The 13,905-nt window shown below is 47.1% G+C and overlaps 1 protein-coding gene across 3 annotated transcripts in view; it reads left to right on the forward strand.

Moving 5' to 3' along the window:
* The window catches only part of MAMDC2 (MAM domain containing 2), a 113,062-nt gene that overhangs the window by 56,418 nt on the left and 42,739 nt on the right, over positions 1–13,905 (forward strand). For all 3 annotated transcript variants that reach the window (XM_044287256.1, XM_044287266.1, XM_044287275.1), the window contains exons 3-4: positions 3,091–3,359; positions 13,105–13,189. In XM_044287256.1, the coding sequence (XP_044143191.1) occupies positions 3,091–3,359; positions 13,105–13,189 (354 nt within the window). The remainder of the gene's footprint in view (positions 1–3,090; positions 3,360–13,104; positions 13,190–13,905) is intronic.

The following is a 13,905-nucleotide window of genomic DNA, read 5'->3' on the forward strand; positions in this document are numbered from 1 at the left end:
TGAATTAGGCACCCTCCCCACCCAAGCATCCCGTTGTGTTCGGCCTGAGCACCCGAGCACTATGGTGCTCGATCAACACTAGAAGACAGCACTAAATCCTCTGGGGCACTCTCTATTGCAGGGAACACCAGCCAGATGGAAGTTTAGGTGCCCTTGATTGTGTAGGTGTTTAAGGTGCTTTGGTGGCTGGGCCCCTGTGTTCGTGACGCCAGCACCGCAAGGTGCAAATGTTGAGTGTAGTAGTAGTAATGAAGAGTCAGTTGCTGGAAAAAAATTGAACATTTACTCGAATCAATAGTCTCAAGGCAGATGTTACAGTCCATCAATAAAGTGCATTCATATGGCATTCAGATGTTAAGTTAATTGTAATCCATATATCAGGTTTAGGCAATGGTCAATGGCAGGATTTTCTAATGCTGTTACTTGACAGGCAAAGACTGAGTATACGCTTCTGCTTCTGTTCAGAACGGATACGTTTGTATTATCTTTAACATGGCCAAGACAGATCCGTCTTTAACACCATTGAAAGTCAAAAGGAGGACGGATCAGTTTTCTATTGTGCCAGATTGTGTCAGTAAAAACTCAGTTTCATCCGCTGCAAGCAGTGTTTTAGTGTCCGTCTCCAAAGCAGAATGAAGACTAAACTGATGCATTCTGAGCGGATCCTTCTCCATTCAGAATGCATTAGGGCAAAAACTGATCCGATTTGGACCGCTTGTGAGAGCCCTGAATAGATCTCACAAACGGAAAGCCAAAACGCGAGTCTGAAAGTAGACTAACTTCACTTTCTTTCTACTCTATTTGTGTGTGGATCTCTATGCTGTCTCCTGAAATACACCAACTACGCTTCACACACAAATATGCATATGTTCATTGCAATGTACTATCATGACACTCCAATAACCTCCTGTAAATAAAGGGTTATGCACAACAACACAAATTAGGCAATTTATCACATATACATTTTGCATATTTCACATTAAAGTATTGCATATTATTGCATAGGATAACCAAAAAGGATAATGGGCTTCGTTCTTCTTCTTTACTTGATGGGGATAAAATGGGCTGTGATCTCACATTTGGGGCAATGCAGTCTATGACACAGTCCTGAGACAAAATCCATCCCGGATTTGGGTATAAATAATTTGTAGTCCAAAGGGTTAATTAAAGTGCAAAATTTTTGATTTAAGAGTCTCTGCGTTGCATAGGATTTTGCAAGTTAAAGTCTCTTGCAAGTTAAAGTCTCAGACAACCTGAGAAGTGGGTAAAAAGGGATTAAATGGCGCAAACTAAGGCACAACTGGGAATTTTCTGACAGAGGCGGAGTCCTTAGTAGAGTCCTTGTTTAATAAAGGAGAGGGGCTCAAAAACAACAAAACAAGAGTAGTCCTCTCAACAGTGCTCTGGCTCCATTTAAAGCATTGGCCAACCAGCCGACTTAGTCATAGGGATCTGGAAAACTGGGTACATCGGTGGATAGTGGGTTGCCAGATTCCCAAGAGTCAGGGGATGAGCATTCCGGAGCTCCTGCGATCAGACGTTTAGCGCACATGATGGGAAGGTTTAGGTGCTTTTTAACGGAATCAAAGATCAACAGTTTGTCCTCTGGTTTCTGCATCCTGCGCTCTTTTTCAGTAAGAACTGGTAAAAACTGTAGCTGTAGGCCTCGAAGTAGCTCCAAGGGCGACCTCTGTAGGAAGATGCGCAGACTTGTGCCCTTGATTGTGTAGGTGTTGAAGGTGCTTTGGTGGCCGGGCCCCTGTGTTCGTGACGCCAACACCGTAACGTACAAATATTGAGTGTAGTAGTAGTAATGAAGAGTCAGTTACTTGACAGGCAAAGACTGAGTATATTTACTTTAAGTCCCAACTATAGCACTCTGGTACTAAATATGCTGTTTTCTACTTATCTTGAGCTATCCAATAAGGGTGTTCTCCCTCATGGTAGGCATCAGTCTTCTGCTACATTATTTGCAGGATGCTCTCCTGCAGTAATAAGGTTTTTAGGTTTCCACTATATCCCGGAAGGCTTCGAGTGAATAAGGATAATTCTGCGCACTAATTATCCATTCGTGTCCCGGCACTTGGAAAGTTGCTCTCAGGCACTTGTGCTGGTGAGGTCCATAAGCTAGATTCAGCTGTAACTCTCACTAGGCTTGCTTCATATTTAGACATAGACTTATGTTCTTGTGCTTGGCTGCTGTAGAGAAATGTTCACTGTGCTCCCTTAGCTTGGCCATGACCAAGGGGTAGACATAGCAGACTACATGGTGGACGATGCCTGTTTCTCTCCTCCATACACAATGTACTAACTAACTTCACTTCCTCTCCACTCTCTACTCTCTCTCTCTCTCTCAACTAGACACAACCAAGTTATATATATATTATATATATTAGGCCCCTTGCAGACGAGCGAGAACAGATTACGTCCAGATGCATCGCGGATGCGTTCAGTGAAAAATGCGCGATTTCGCAAGCAAGGTCATTCAGCTTTGTATGTGACATTGCGATTTAATGCATTTTGTGTGATAAAAAACTGAAGGTATACAAACAACATCTGTTTGCAACCATCCGTGAAAAAGACATCGCATCCGCACTTGCTTGCGGATGCGATGCGATTTTCACGCAGCATTCACTTCTATGGGGCCAGCATTGCATGGAAAACACATAATAAAACACAGAATATAGAACATGCTGCGATTTTCACGCAATGCACAAGCGATGCATGAAAACCAACGCTCATGTACAAAGCCCCATTGAAATGAATGATTCAGTGCGGGCGCAATGTGTTCGCATCACGCATTGCACTGGCGTGGAATACTCGCTTGTGTGAAAGGGGCCTTAGGCTGTGTTAACATTTGTTTTGTGGCTTCCTCTTATAAAAGAAGCCAAGACGATCTGCTGGATCCATTAGATAACAGACACCATCTGTGCTCGACAGACTCCATTGATTTACTGTATTATTGTGCCCTTATGAGCTCTAAAATAAATACAGAACTGTAGTATGTATAGGATTGTCTCTCATAGCAGAGAAAATACAGTCATTATATTATGACACTTATTAATGAGTGGCATTTCTATCCTTTTTCAGGTCATTATGTTTCAGTGGATACAACTCATGGAATTCATGGACAGAAAGCTGTTCTCCTAAGCCCTGACCTCCAGCCTGATGAATGGAGCTGTCTTAGACTGGTTTATCAAATTACTGGACTGGAGTTCTCCCCCAATCCCAGTATCTTAAATGTTTTTGTCAGGCCTGAAGGTGAGAGCTTTGATTACCTTCTATGGTCAAGCCAGGAACAGTCAGATGGCTGGTTAATAGCAAGTGTGGACTTAAGATATTCAACAAAAAGGTTTAAGGTAAACAATTATTATATGAGTTATTATTATTACTTAAAAATGTTGTGGGATAAATGCATATGTAGTATGCAAAAAAGATGCAAACAAATGTAATTTATACATTTACATCTCATGTTTTACATTTACATGCTCTATCAGAGTTTAGTTGTATGCGGGGACCATCTTATCATTCATTGACAGCTGCCTATGTATACACACTTGCAGAGAAAATGCTATCAATCGCTAATAACATATTCACTGTGTGCAACTATTAGTGACTGACAGCTATCTGTGTATACACACTTACACAGAGAATGCCATCAATCACTGATAACACCTCCCCTGTGTACAGCTATCAGTGACTGACAGCTATCTATGTATACACACTTACACAGAGAATGCCATCAATCACTGATAACACCTCCCCTGTGTACAGCTATCAGTGACTGACAGCTATCTATATATACACACTTACACAGAGAATGCTACCAATCACTAATAACACCTCACTGTGTACAACTATCAGTGACTGACAGCTATCTATGTATACACACTTGCAGAGAAAATGCTATCAATCGCTAATAACATATTCACTGTGTACAACTATCAGTGACTGACAGCTATCTATGTATACACACTTACACAGAGAATGCTATCACTGATAACACCTCCCCTGTGTACAGCTATCAGTGACTGACAGCTATCTATATATACACACTTACACAGAGAATGCTATCAATCACTGATAACAACTCCCCTATGTACAACTATCAGTGACTGACAGCTATCTATGTATACACACTTACACAGAGAATGCTGTCCATCACTGATAACACCTCCCTGTGTACAGATATCAATTACTTACAGCTATCTATGTATACACACTTACACAGAGAATGCTGTCCATCAGTGATAATGCCTCCCCGTGTACAGATATCAATGACTGACAGCTATCTACTGTATATATACACACTTAGGCCTCTTTCACACGAACGTAAGGGCTCTGTGTCCGTGCTGCGGGCCACATACAGCGATTCCACAATAAACGGGTCACCAGCCATGTGCATTCCGCATCACGGATAGGGACCCATTCACTTGAATGGGTCCGCAAATACGGAGATGCGGAACGGAAGCACGGAACGGAACGGAACCCCACGGAAGCACTACGGAACTTTGCAGAATGGACGGATTGCGGACCCCATTCAAGTGAATGGGTCTGCGATCTACATGCGGCTGCCCCAGGGTCGGTGCCCATGCATTGCAGACCACAATTTGCTGTCCGCAGCCCAGGCACGGAACCCTTACGTTTGTGTGAAAGAGGCCTTACACAGATAATGCTAGCAATCACTGATAACACCTCCCCTGTGTACAACTATTAGTGACTGACAGCTATCTCTGTATACACACTTAGGCCTCTTGCACACGACTGAATGATTGTTTCAGTATTTTGCGGTCCGTTTTTCCCGGTTTTTGTTTCAGTAGTGTTTCGGAAGACATACGGAAGACATACAGATGCATTCCTTTTTTTTTGTGGAACCATTGACTTGAATGAAGCCACGGAACGTGATTTGCGGGCAATAATAGGACATGTACTATCTTTGAACGGAAATACGGATATGTAATACATACGGAGTACCTTCTGTTGTTTACAGATTGAAGTGAATGGTTCTGCATACGGACCGCAAACGGAACACAATGGAACATGTGCAGGAGGCCTTACACATAGAATGCTATCAGTCACTGATAACACCTCCCTGCGTACAACTATCAGTGACTGACAGCTATGTATATACACTTACACAGAGAATGCTATCAATCACTGATAACACCTCCCCTGTGTACAGCTTGTGGGGTTTCGCTCTGGTAGACAGAATTAGCGGAAAGTTCAGTGTTTTATTCACACTTTAGGAAAGTGACAAAACAAGCAGTCATAAACAAGCAAAAAGTCACCTTGCGGTGTTGGTGGTATTTCACACCATGCGGCAATTCTGCCTCAAAGAGTCCTTGAGCATAGTAGCACCAACCTGTTTTCACGCCAAACAGGTAGCAAGCCTTCATCCAGACACAAGGCTCCCAGATCCCAACACAGAGACCTCACTTCTGAGCACAGCTGCCTATTTAAGGACAGCCAGGTGCTGCCAAAACCCGGACCGGCACTTAAACTCCGGTCCTGTATTTGACCTCATCTGGCTGTAAATCAGCCCAGCAGAACAATCTGGGAGGAAAATACCTGCTTTCCCAGACCAAACCTCTCACTGTGTGTTACGCTGAGCGCCCCAGGTCCCCTGCTGGCCTCGGAGCGCTCACAGCGTATGCCCCCAGGCAGCACTCCAGCGTCTCGGCGTGTGCGTCCTCGCTCTCTAGGGCGCGCGCGCGCCGGGACTCTTAGATTCAAAGGGCCAGTGCACGAGTGATTGGTGCCTGGTCCAAAGGGGTTATTAAGGGTTAAGGTTTGTGAGAGGCAGTGCTGACTTAATTAGGCTGCACCTGTGCACTGCCCATTTATACCTTCTCCTCCCACAGCTTTCTGCCGGATCTTTGTGCCTAGTGCCTCAGAGGAAGCGTTCCCTACTGTGTTAGTTTGCCTTGCCTGTTGCCGTACCCGTTGCTACCGTCTACTCGCCTTTGAACCTTTGCCGCCTGCCCTGACCTCTGCTACGTCCGACTACGCTCTTGCCTTCTCCCTGTGTACCACGCCTTATCAGCTGCCAGAGAGGTCGAGTTGTTACTAGGGGACACGACCTGGTAGTTACCGCCGCAGCAAATCCATCCCGCTTTGCGGCGGGCTCTGGTGAAGACCAGTAACTGCTTAGAACCGGTCCTTTAGTACAACCCGCGCCATCGCCTCTCTGGTCCAGAGGATCCACTACCTGTCCTGCCGGTCCGTGACAGTAAGATCCGGCCATGGATCCCGCTGATGTTCCCTTGCCAAGCCTAGCGGACCTCACCACCGTTGTGGCCCAGCAGGGCCAACAGCTGGCCCAGTTGACCGCTATGTTGCAACAGCTCCTGCCTTCTCAGCAACAGCCAGCTCCTCCGTCTGCTCCTGCTGCATCACCTCCGCCTGCAGTTACCACCGGTTCCAGAATCCGTTTGTCCCTACCAGACAAATATGACGGAGATCCTAAGCAGTGCCGTGGGTTCTTGTCGCAGTGCTCTCTCCACCTCGAGCTTCTGTCCGACCAGTTTCCTTCTGAGCGAGCCAAGGTAGCCTTTATTCTCAGTTTACTGTCCGGGAAGGCCCTGGCCTGGGCTACACCACTATGGGACCGCGCAGGTCCTGCCACCACTTCCGTCCAGAGCTTCTGCCTAGAGTTCCGGAATGTTTTTGAGGAGCCTGCCCGGGTTACCTCCGCAGAGACTGCCTTACTAAATTTGACCCAAGGAGGTTCTTCCATGGGTGACTATGCCATTCAGTTCCGCACCCTGGCCTCTGAGCTGAACTGGAACAATGAAGCCCTTTGCGCCACCTTCAAGAAGGGACTTAACAGTGAAGTAAAGGACGTTCTGGCTGCACGTGAGCTTCCTTCCACTCTTAGTGACCTCATCTTGCTGGCCACTAGGATAGACAAACGTTTCGCCGAAAGACAAGAGGAACTCCTCCTTGAAAAGGAAAAAGCTCGTCCTAGACGCTTTTCTCGTCTGGCTCCTGTTTTTCTGCGTCCACCTCAACCCGCTACTGGGTTTTCTGCCGTGGAAGCCATGCAGGTGGATCGGTCACGCCTGACTCCGCAAGAACGAAGCCGCCGCAGAAACGAGAACCTGTGTCTGTACTGTGCCAGTACCAAGCACTTCCTTAGAGATTGTCCTCTCCGTCCACCGCGTTCGGGAAACGCTCGCACCTAGTAAACGTGGGCGTTGCTAGGCGTTGCTAGGTGTGGATTCTTCCTCTCCACATCTCATCATACCCGTGCAGTTGATCATCTCTTCCAAGTCCTCTTTCTCCGCAGCCGCCTTCTTGGATTCCGGTTCAGCTGGCAACTCCATTCACGCCTCCTTGGTTGACAAGTACCGTATTCCAGTAATCCGTCTACCCAAGCCGTTTTTTATCTCTACTGTTAACGGTGAGAGACTCTCTGCCACCGTGCAGTTCCGTACCCAGCCTCTGCAGATGGACATCGGATTATTTCATACCGAGACTTTAGAGTTCTTTGTCCTTCCCTTCTGTTCCTCCGAACTCCTGGGTCTGCCGTGGCTTCAATGTCATAGTCCTGTCCTGAATTGGTCCACCGGTGAGATCCTGCGTTGGGGTTCCTCCTGTTCGGACCGCTGTCTCATGCCTGCTCTGGTCAAACAGAACCCGCAAGTTACTCCGCCTTCTGGGCTGCCCAAGCCATACCATTCCTTTGCAGATGTCTTCTGCAAGAAACAAGCTGAGGTCCTTCCTCCTCACCGATCCTATGATTGCCCGATCGACCTGATACCCGGTTCTACTCCACCTCGGGGCAGAATTTATCCTCTCTCACCTCCTGAGACTCTTGCCATGTCCAACTATATACGTGAGAAACTACAGAGAGTATTCATAAGAAAATCTTCTTCTCCTGCTGGGGCCGTTTTTTTCTTCGTGACAAAAAAAGACGGCTCCCTCCGCCGCTGCATTGACTACAGAGGTCTTAATAAAATTACCATCAAGAACCGTTACCCTCTGCCTCTAATCTCTGAGCTATTTGATCGTCTCCGAGGGACTAAGATCTTCACTAAATTGGACCTTCGAGGGGCCTATAATCTGATCCGTATCCGTGAGGGAGACGAATGGAAGACCGCCTTTAACACAAGGGACGGCCATTTTGAGTATTTGGTGATGCCCTTCGGCCTCTGCAACGCACCTGCTGTCTTCCAGGAATTTGTCAATGATATTTTCAGGGACTTACTTTACACCTGCGTGGTCGTATACCTGGATGATATCCTCATCTTTTCCTCCAATTTGGATCAACACCGGGTCCATGTGCAACAAGTTCTTACTCGTCTTAAGAGAAATCGCCTGTACGCTAAACTTGAAAAATGTCTTTTTGAACGGACCTCCCTGCCTTTCCTGGGATACATTATCTCAGCCCAAGGACTTCAAATGGACCCAGCCAAGCTCTCGGCGGTTCTGGATTGGCCACGCCCCTCTGGTCTCCGAGCCATACAAAGATTTCTGGGCTTTGCGAATTACTACAGGCAATTCATCCCTCACTATTCCACTCTGGTAGCTCCTATCGTGGCCCTCACTAGAAAAGGAGCTAACCCCAAATCCTGGCCTTCCCAAGCCGAGGAAGCCTTCCAGTCCCTGAAATCCGCCTTTGCCTCTGCACCCGTTCTCTCTAGACCAGATTCCACCAAGCCTTTCTCTCTTGAAGTGGATGCCTCCTCGGTGGGAGCCGGAGCTGTCCTCACCCAGAAGTCTTCCCGGGGCAAGACTTCAACTTGTGGCTTCTTTTCAAGAACATTCTCTTCCGCAGAGAGAAATTACTCCATTGGGGACAGGGAACTGCTGGCTATTAAATTGGCACTGGAGGAATGGAGACATTTACTCGAGGGCGCCACACATCCTGTGTACATCTTCACGGACCACAAGAACCTGGCTTATCTCCAGTCTGCTCAGAGATTAAATCCCCGTCAGGCTCGTTGGTCCCTATTCTTCGCCCGCTTTAATTTTGAGATCCATTTCTGTCCGGCTTGTAAGAACATTAGGGCAGATGCTCTGTCTCGCTCCTCTGATGTGGTGGGCGACGAGTTAACACCTCGATATATTATCCCTCCAGAACGCCTTATTACAGTCGCTCCCGTGGACCTGCGCCTTCTTCCTCCTGGCAAATCCTACGTACCTCCACGTCAGCGGCTGCAAATTCTCAAGTGGGGCCACGCCTCCCCTTTTGCCGGTCATCCAGGGGTGCTAAAGTCTCTCCAACTAATCTCCCAAAGGTACTGGTGGTCTTCTCTGGAGAAAGATGTCTCGGACTTCGTCCAGGCCTGTATGATTTGCGCCCGGGATAAATCGCCTCGCCAGAAACCAGCGGGTCTCCTCTTGCCTCTACCTGTTCCTGAAGTTCCCTGGTCTCACATCGCCATGGACTTTATTACAGATCTTCCCTCCTTCCATGGCAAGTCCGTTATTTGGGTCGTGGTGGATCGCTTCTCCAAGATGGCTCACTTTGTACCCCTGCCCGGTCTACCCTCTGCACCCATGTTGGCCAAACAATTTTTCCAACACATCTTCCGTCTCCATGGCCTTCCCAAACATATTGTCTCGGATCGTGGGGTACAATTCGTCTCCAAATTCTGGAGGGCTCTATGTGCTCAGCTCGGGATCAAATTGGACTTTTCTTCTTCGTACCATCCTCAGTCTAACGGCCAAGTAGAATGGGTGAACCAAATATTGGGTGACTATCTGCGTCACTTTGTATCCTCACGCCATGACGACTGGGCTGATCTACTTCCCTGGGCGGAGTTCTCCTACAACTACAAACAATCCTCTGCCTCTAACAAGTCTCCTTTCTTTGTAGTTTTTGGCCGTCATCCTCTTCCACCTCTGCTGCAGTCTCCCACTCCTTCTTCGGTACCTGCCGTTGACAGTCTTGTACAGGATTTTTCCTCCATCTGGCGAGAAACCCACACTGCTCTCCTCATGGCTTCCGCCCGTATGAAGGTTCAAGCTGACAAGAGACGCAGATCTCCTCCGGAATTTCGCCCGGGTGACAAGGTGTGGCTCTCCTCTAGGTACATCCGATTTAGGGTCCCAAGTTACAAGTTGGGCCCTCGTTTCTTGGGACCCTATAAAATCAAGAGTCGTATCAATCAAGTTTCTTATCAGCTCCATCTTCCTCCCTCCCTCCGAATCCATAACTCCTTCCATGTCTCCCTTCTTAAACCTGCTGTCTTTAACCGTTTTTCTCCCAAGCTTGTTTCTCCCACCCCTGTCGCCGGTACCTCCGATATATTCTCTGTCAAGGAGATCTTGGCGACCAAGATCTCCCGGGGGAAAATATTTTTTTGGGTCGACTGGGAGGGCTGCGGTCCTGAGGAGAGGTCATGGGAGCCGGAGGAGAACATCCTGGACCGCAGTCTCATCCGCAAGTTCTTCGGTACCAAAAAGGGAGGGAGACCAAAGGGGAGAGTACTGTTACGCTGAGCGCCCCAGGTCCCCTGCTGGCCTCGGAGCGCTCACAGCGTATGCCCCCAGGCAGCACTCCAGCGTCTCGGCGTGTGCGTCCTCGCTCTCTAGGGCGCGCGCGCGCGTCGGGTCACTTAGATTCAAAGGGCCAGTGCACCAGTGATTGGTGCCTGGTCCAAAGGGGTTATTAAGGGTTAAGGTTTGTGAGAGGCAGTGCTGACTTAATTAGGCTGCACCTGTGCACTGCCCATTTATACCTTCTCCTCCCACAGCTTTCTGCCGGATCTTTGTGCCTAGTGCCTCAGAGGAAGCGTTCCCTACTGTGTTAGTTTGCCTTGCCTGTTGCCGTACCCGTTGCTACCGTCTACTCGCCTTTGAACCTTTGCCGCCTGCCCTGACCTCTGCTACGTCCGACTACGTTCTTGCCTTCTCCCTGTGTACCACGCCTTATCAGCTGCTAGAGAGGTCGAGTTGTTACTAGGGGACACGACCTGGTAGTTACCGCCGCAGCAAATCCATCCCGCTTTGCGGCGGGCTCTGGTGAAGACCAGTAACTGCTTAGAACCGGTCCTTTAGTACAACTCGCGCCATCGCCTCTCTGGTCCAGAGGATCCACTACCTGTCCTGCCGGTCCGTGACACTGTGTCACAAGCTATCAGTGACTGACAGCTATCTATGTATACACACTTAGGGCTCATGCACACGAACGTAATTTTCTTTCCAATTCTGTTCTGTTTCTTTTGTAGACCGTACCCATTCATTTCAATGGGTCCGCAAAAACAATAGAATGTACTTCGTGTGCACTTTGTTTCCGTAATTTCCGTTCCGCAAAAAAGTAGTGCATGTCCTATTATTATCCGCAAACCACAGTCCGAGGCCCATTCAATGGGTCCACAAAAAATACAGAACACACGCGGAACACATCCGTATGTTATCTGTATTTCATCCGTATTTTGCGGATCTATCCTGTAGAAATGCTATGCCCAGCCCATATTGCTCATGTGTTTGGTGATTAATAAGTTACTGTTTCCGATCCGCAAAAAAACTGATCAAATACGGAAACCATACGGATATGTTTTGTGCAATAACGGAACAGAAGAGGACTTAAATCAGAAAAAAAACCTCAGATGCGAAACAACGGATCCGTGAAAAACTGACCGCTAAACAGTTGTGTGCACAGAGAATATTAACAATTACTGATAACACATTTGGTTTGGACAACTTTTTGGAGACAAAAGAAAATTGAGAATTGACGTGCTTAATTTAGGAAACTTGATAACTTTATTAATGAGTGGGTATGAGCAAGAGTGATCGATACACTCAGATGCTCTTGATATAAAAATGCAAACAGCGAACCTCCTATTATAGATAGGTGGTACAATAATGAATCACTATAGTGACGGGGATGATAATGGGTAAGTCTGTGGGAAAAATTCTCTCCCTAGACGACCCTACGGAACTATGTCCTGAAGCACAGGGATGTCCCCTAATGGTGGAGACACCCTGCCCCCGTACCTAAGCCTAGATATGGCCCTAGTGATGCCCTACTTAACAAAGCTGGATCGAGAAATATTAATCCAGTGAAACAAAACAAAAAAATAATAAGTCTAATGTAAATGATAGAAAGACAACCCCAACGCGTTTCGGCTGCATACAGCAGCTCATCAGGAGGTGATGACAGTGTAGTCAACGTAGGGAATAAAGTAAGCAAAAAAATTTCTTTTATAAGAAACTGTTGTGCTTAGAAAAATAAGATGGTACTTAGCTCCTTGGCATACTTGATGGTGCTGTGTATACAGATATGTAGCTCTTGTCCGTATATATGATGAATTCTGAGGGTGAAAAAAAGGGCTATATGTCAGACATTTATATAGGTCTGAAAAACAAAGTACTCTGTGTCTGATATTCATATGTGAGTCTGAACGAGTAAAGTACTTAGTCACAAGTATTCATATATTACCATAGTGTACTGATCAATAAACAAAGTATACTATATGCCACTCAGTCATTAGCATAAGGGGACAAGTCAGTGGTGTAAACGATATAGTGTACTCACCAGACAGAGGGAGACCCTGTAACAGGCACAGCTGGTATGCTGGGAGGCTGGAGGGCTCATAACAGTATGTCAGCGCTTGCTATTTAAGCGCTGGTGCCGGCATGTGTTTCCGGACGCCGAAGGGAGAGCACTTCCGGTCGGTGGAACGCATCGTAGTGACGCGATGCGTCACTTCCGGTCTTTGGAACGCATATTGGAACGCATTTTTGGAGACATGCTGTCGCGATACACATCTACTCTGTGTCTTAGAGGTCCATCTATGGTATTTCTGGCCAACGTGTTGCTGTTGTCCCTCCATATTTGTGTCGGCCCTGCCTTTTGTCAGTGTGGACCTGGCCTACAAAATGAGGCCACTTTTAGGTTTATTTCCAGGGTTACTTTAAGCTCCTAGTCCGCCCCTGAACTTATGGGATAGTCATGGCAATCACAACTTGTCCATCCCACTACTATTCCACTATATTGGCTTTGTCCAATTTAAACCAGTGTTTTATGTAAGGAAATAATTTGAGAGAATGCTTCTAGAACTGTATCAACAGAGACCAGCATTGGTGTTACTGCACATTTTATATTTGAGGAAAGACTGGCACATCTAGAGATTTCTTTTAATTCTATTGCAGATCATACTGGAAGGAATACTTGGAGCTGATGAAAAAAGCAGCATAGCCATTTATGAGTTAAAAATGACCACTGGGTATTGCATTGGTAAGTGTGAAATAATAAGTGTATTGCTGGTGAGGATGGGGTTCCATGGCAATCTTGGCTGCAACAACCTCCATGCGACCAACAACAGCTGGGTGGTAGTGCAGCCGTTTAACTGAATGAGGTTTAGGCCTCTTGCACACAAACATTGTGCGTCTGTTCTGTGAATTGGGTCCGTGATCCAATGCAAGGAATAGAACAAGTTCTATTTTTTTGTGGTGGGGAGGCACGGACATAAACACCACGAAAGCACTCCGTAGTGCTTCCGTGGGGTTCCAATCCATGCTTCCGTTCCGCATCTCTGTCATTGCGGACCCATTTAAGTGAATGGGTCCGCATCCGTGTGCAAGAGGCCCCTACGGCCCCATATACAGGGAAAAGAGAATACTGACCTTTAATTCCTTCCAGCAGCTGCACTCTTCTGCGTTCTGTGGACGGCTGTCACTGGTGGCTTTGTAGATGGCGGAGGAGTATTATCTTCTTTCAGTATAGAACACACTTCCCTCTGCAGAGGTTCCACTGCCACCAATGATCACTTACATATAAGGGCTCATGCACATGACCATGGTTTGGGTCTGCACCCACATTTTTTGCGGGTCGTCTTCTCATTCACTTCAATGGGGCCGCAAAATATGCAGACAGCACATCGTGTGCTGTCTGCATCCGCACGTCCTTTTGAAGCCGTCCGCAAAATGATAGAACATGTCCTATTCTTGTCC

This window comes from Bufo gargarizans, chromosome 1 (genome assembly GCF_014858855.1).
Source record: "Bufo gargarizans isolate SCDJY-AF-19 chromosome 1, ASM1485885v1, whole genome shotgun sequence".
In the NCBI taxonomy this organism is placed as follows: domain Eukaryota; kingdom Metazoa; phylum Chordata; class Amphibia; order Anura; family Bufonidae; genus Bufo; species Bufo gargarizans.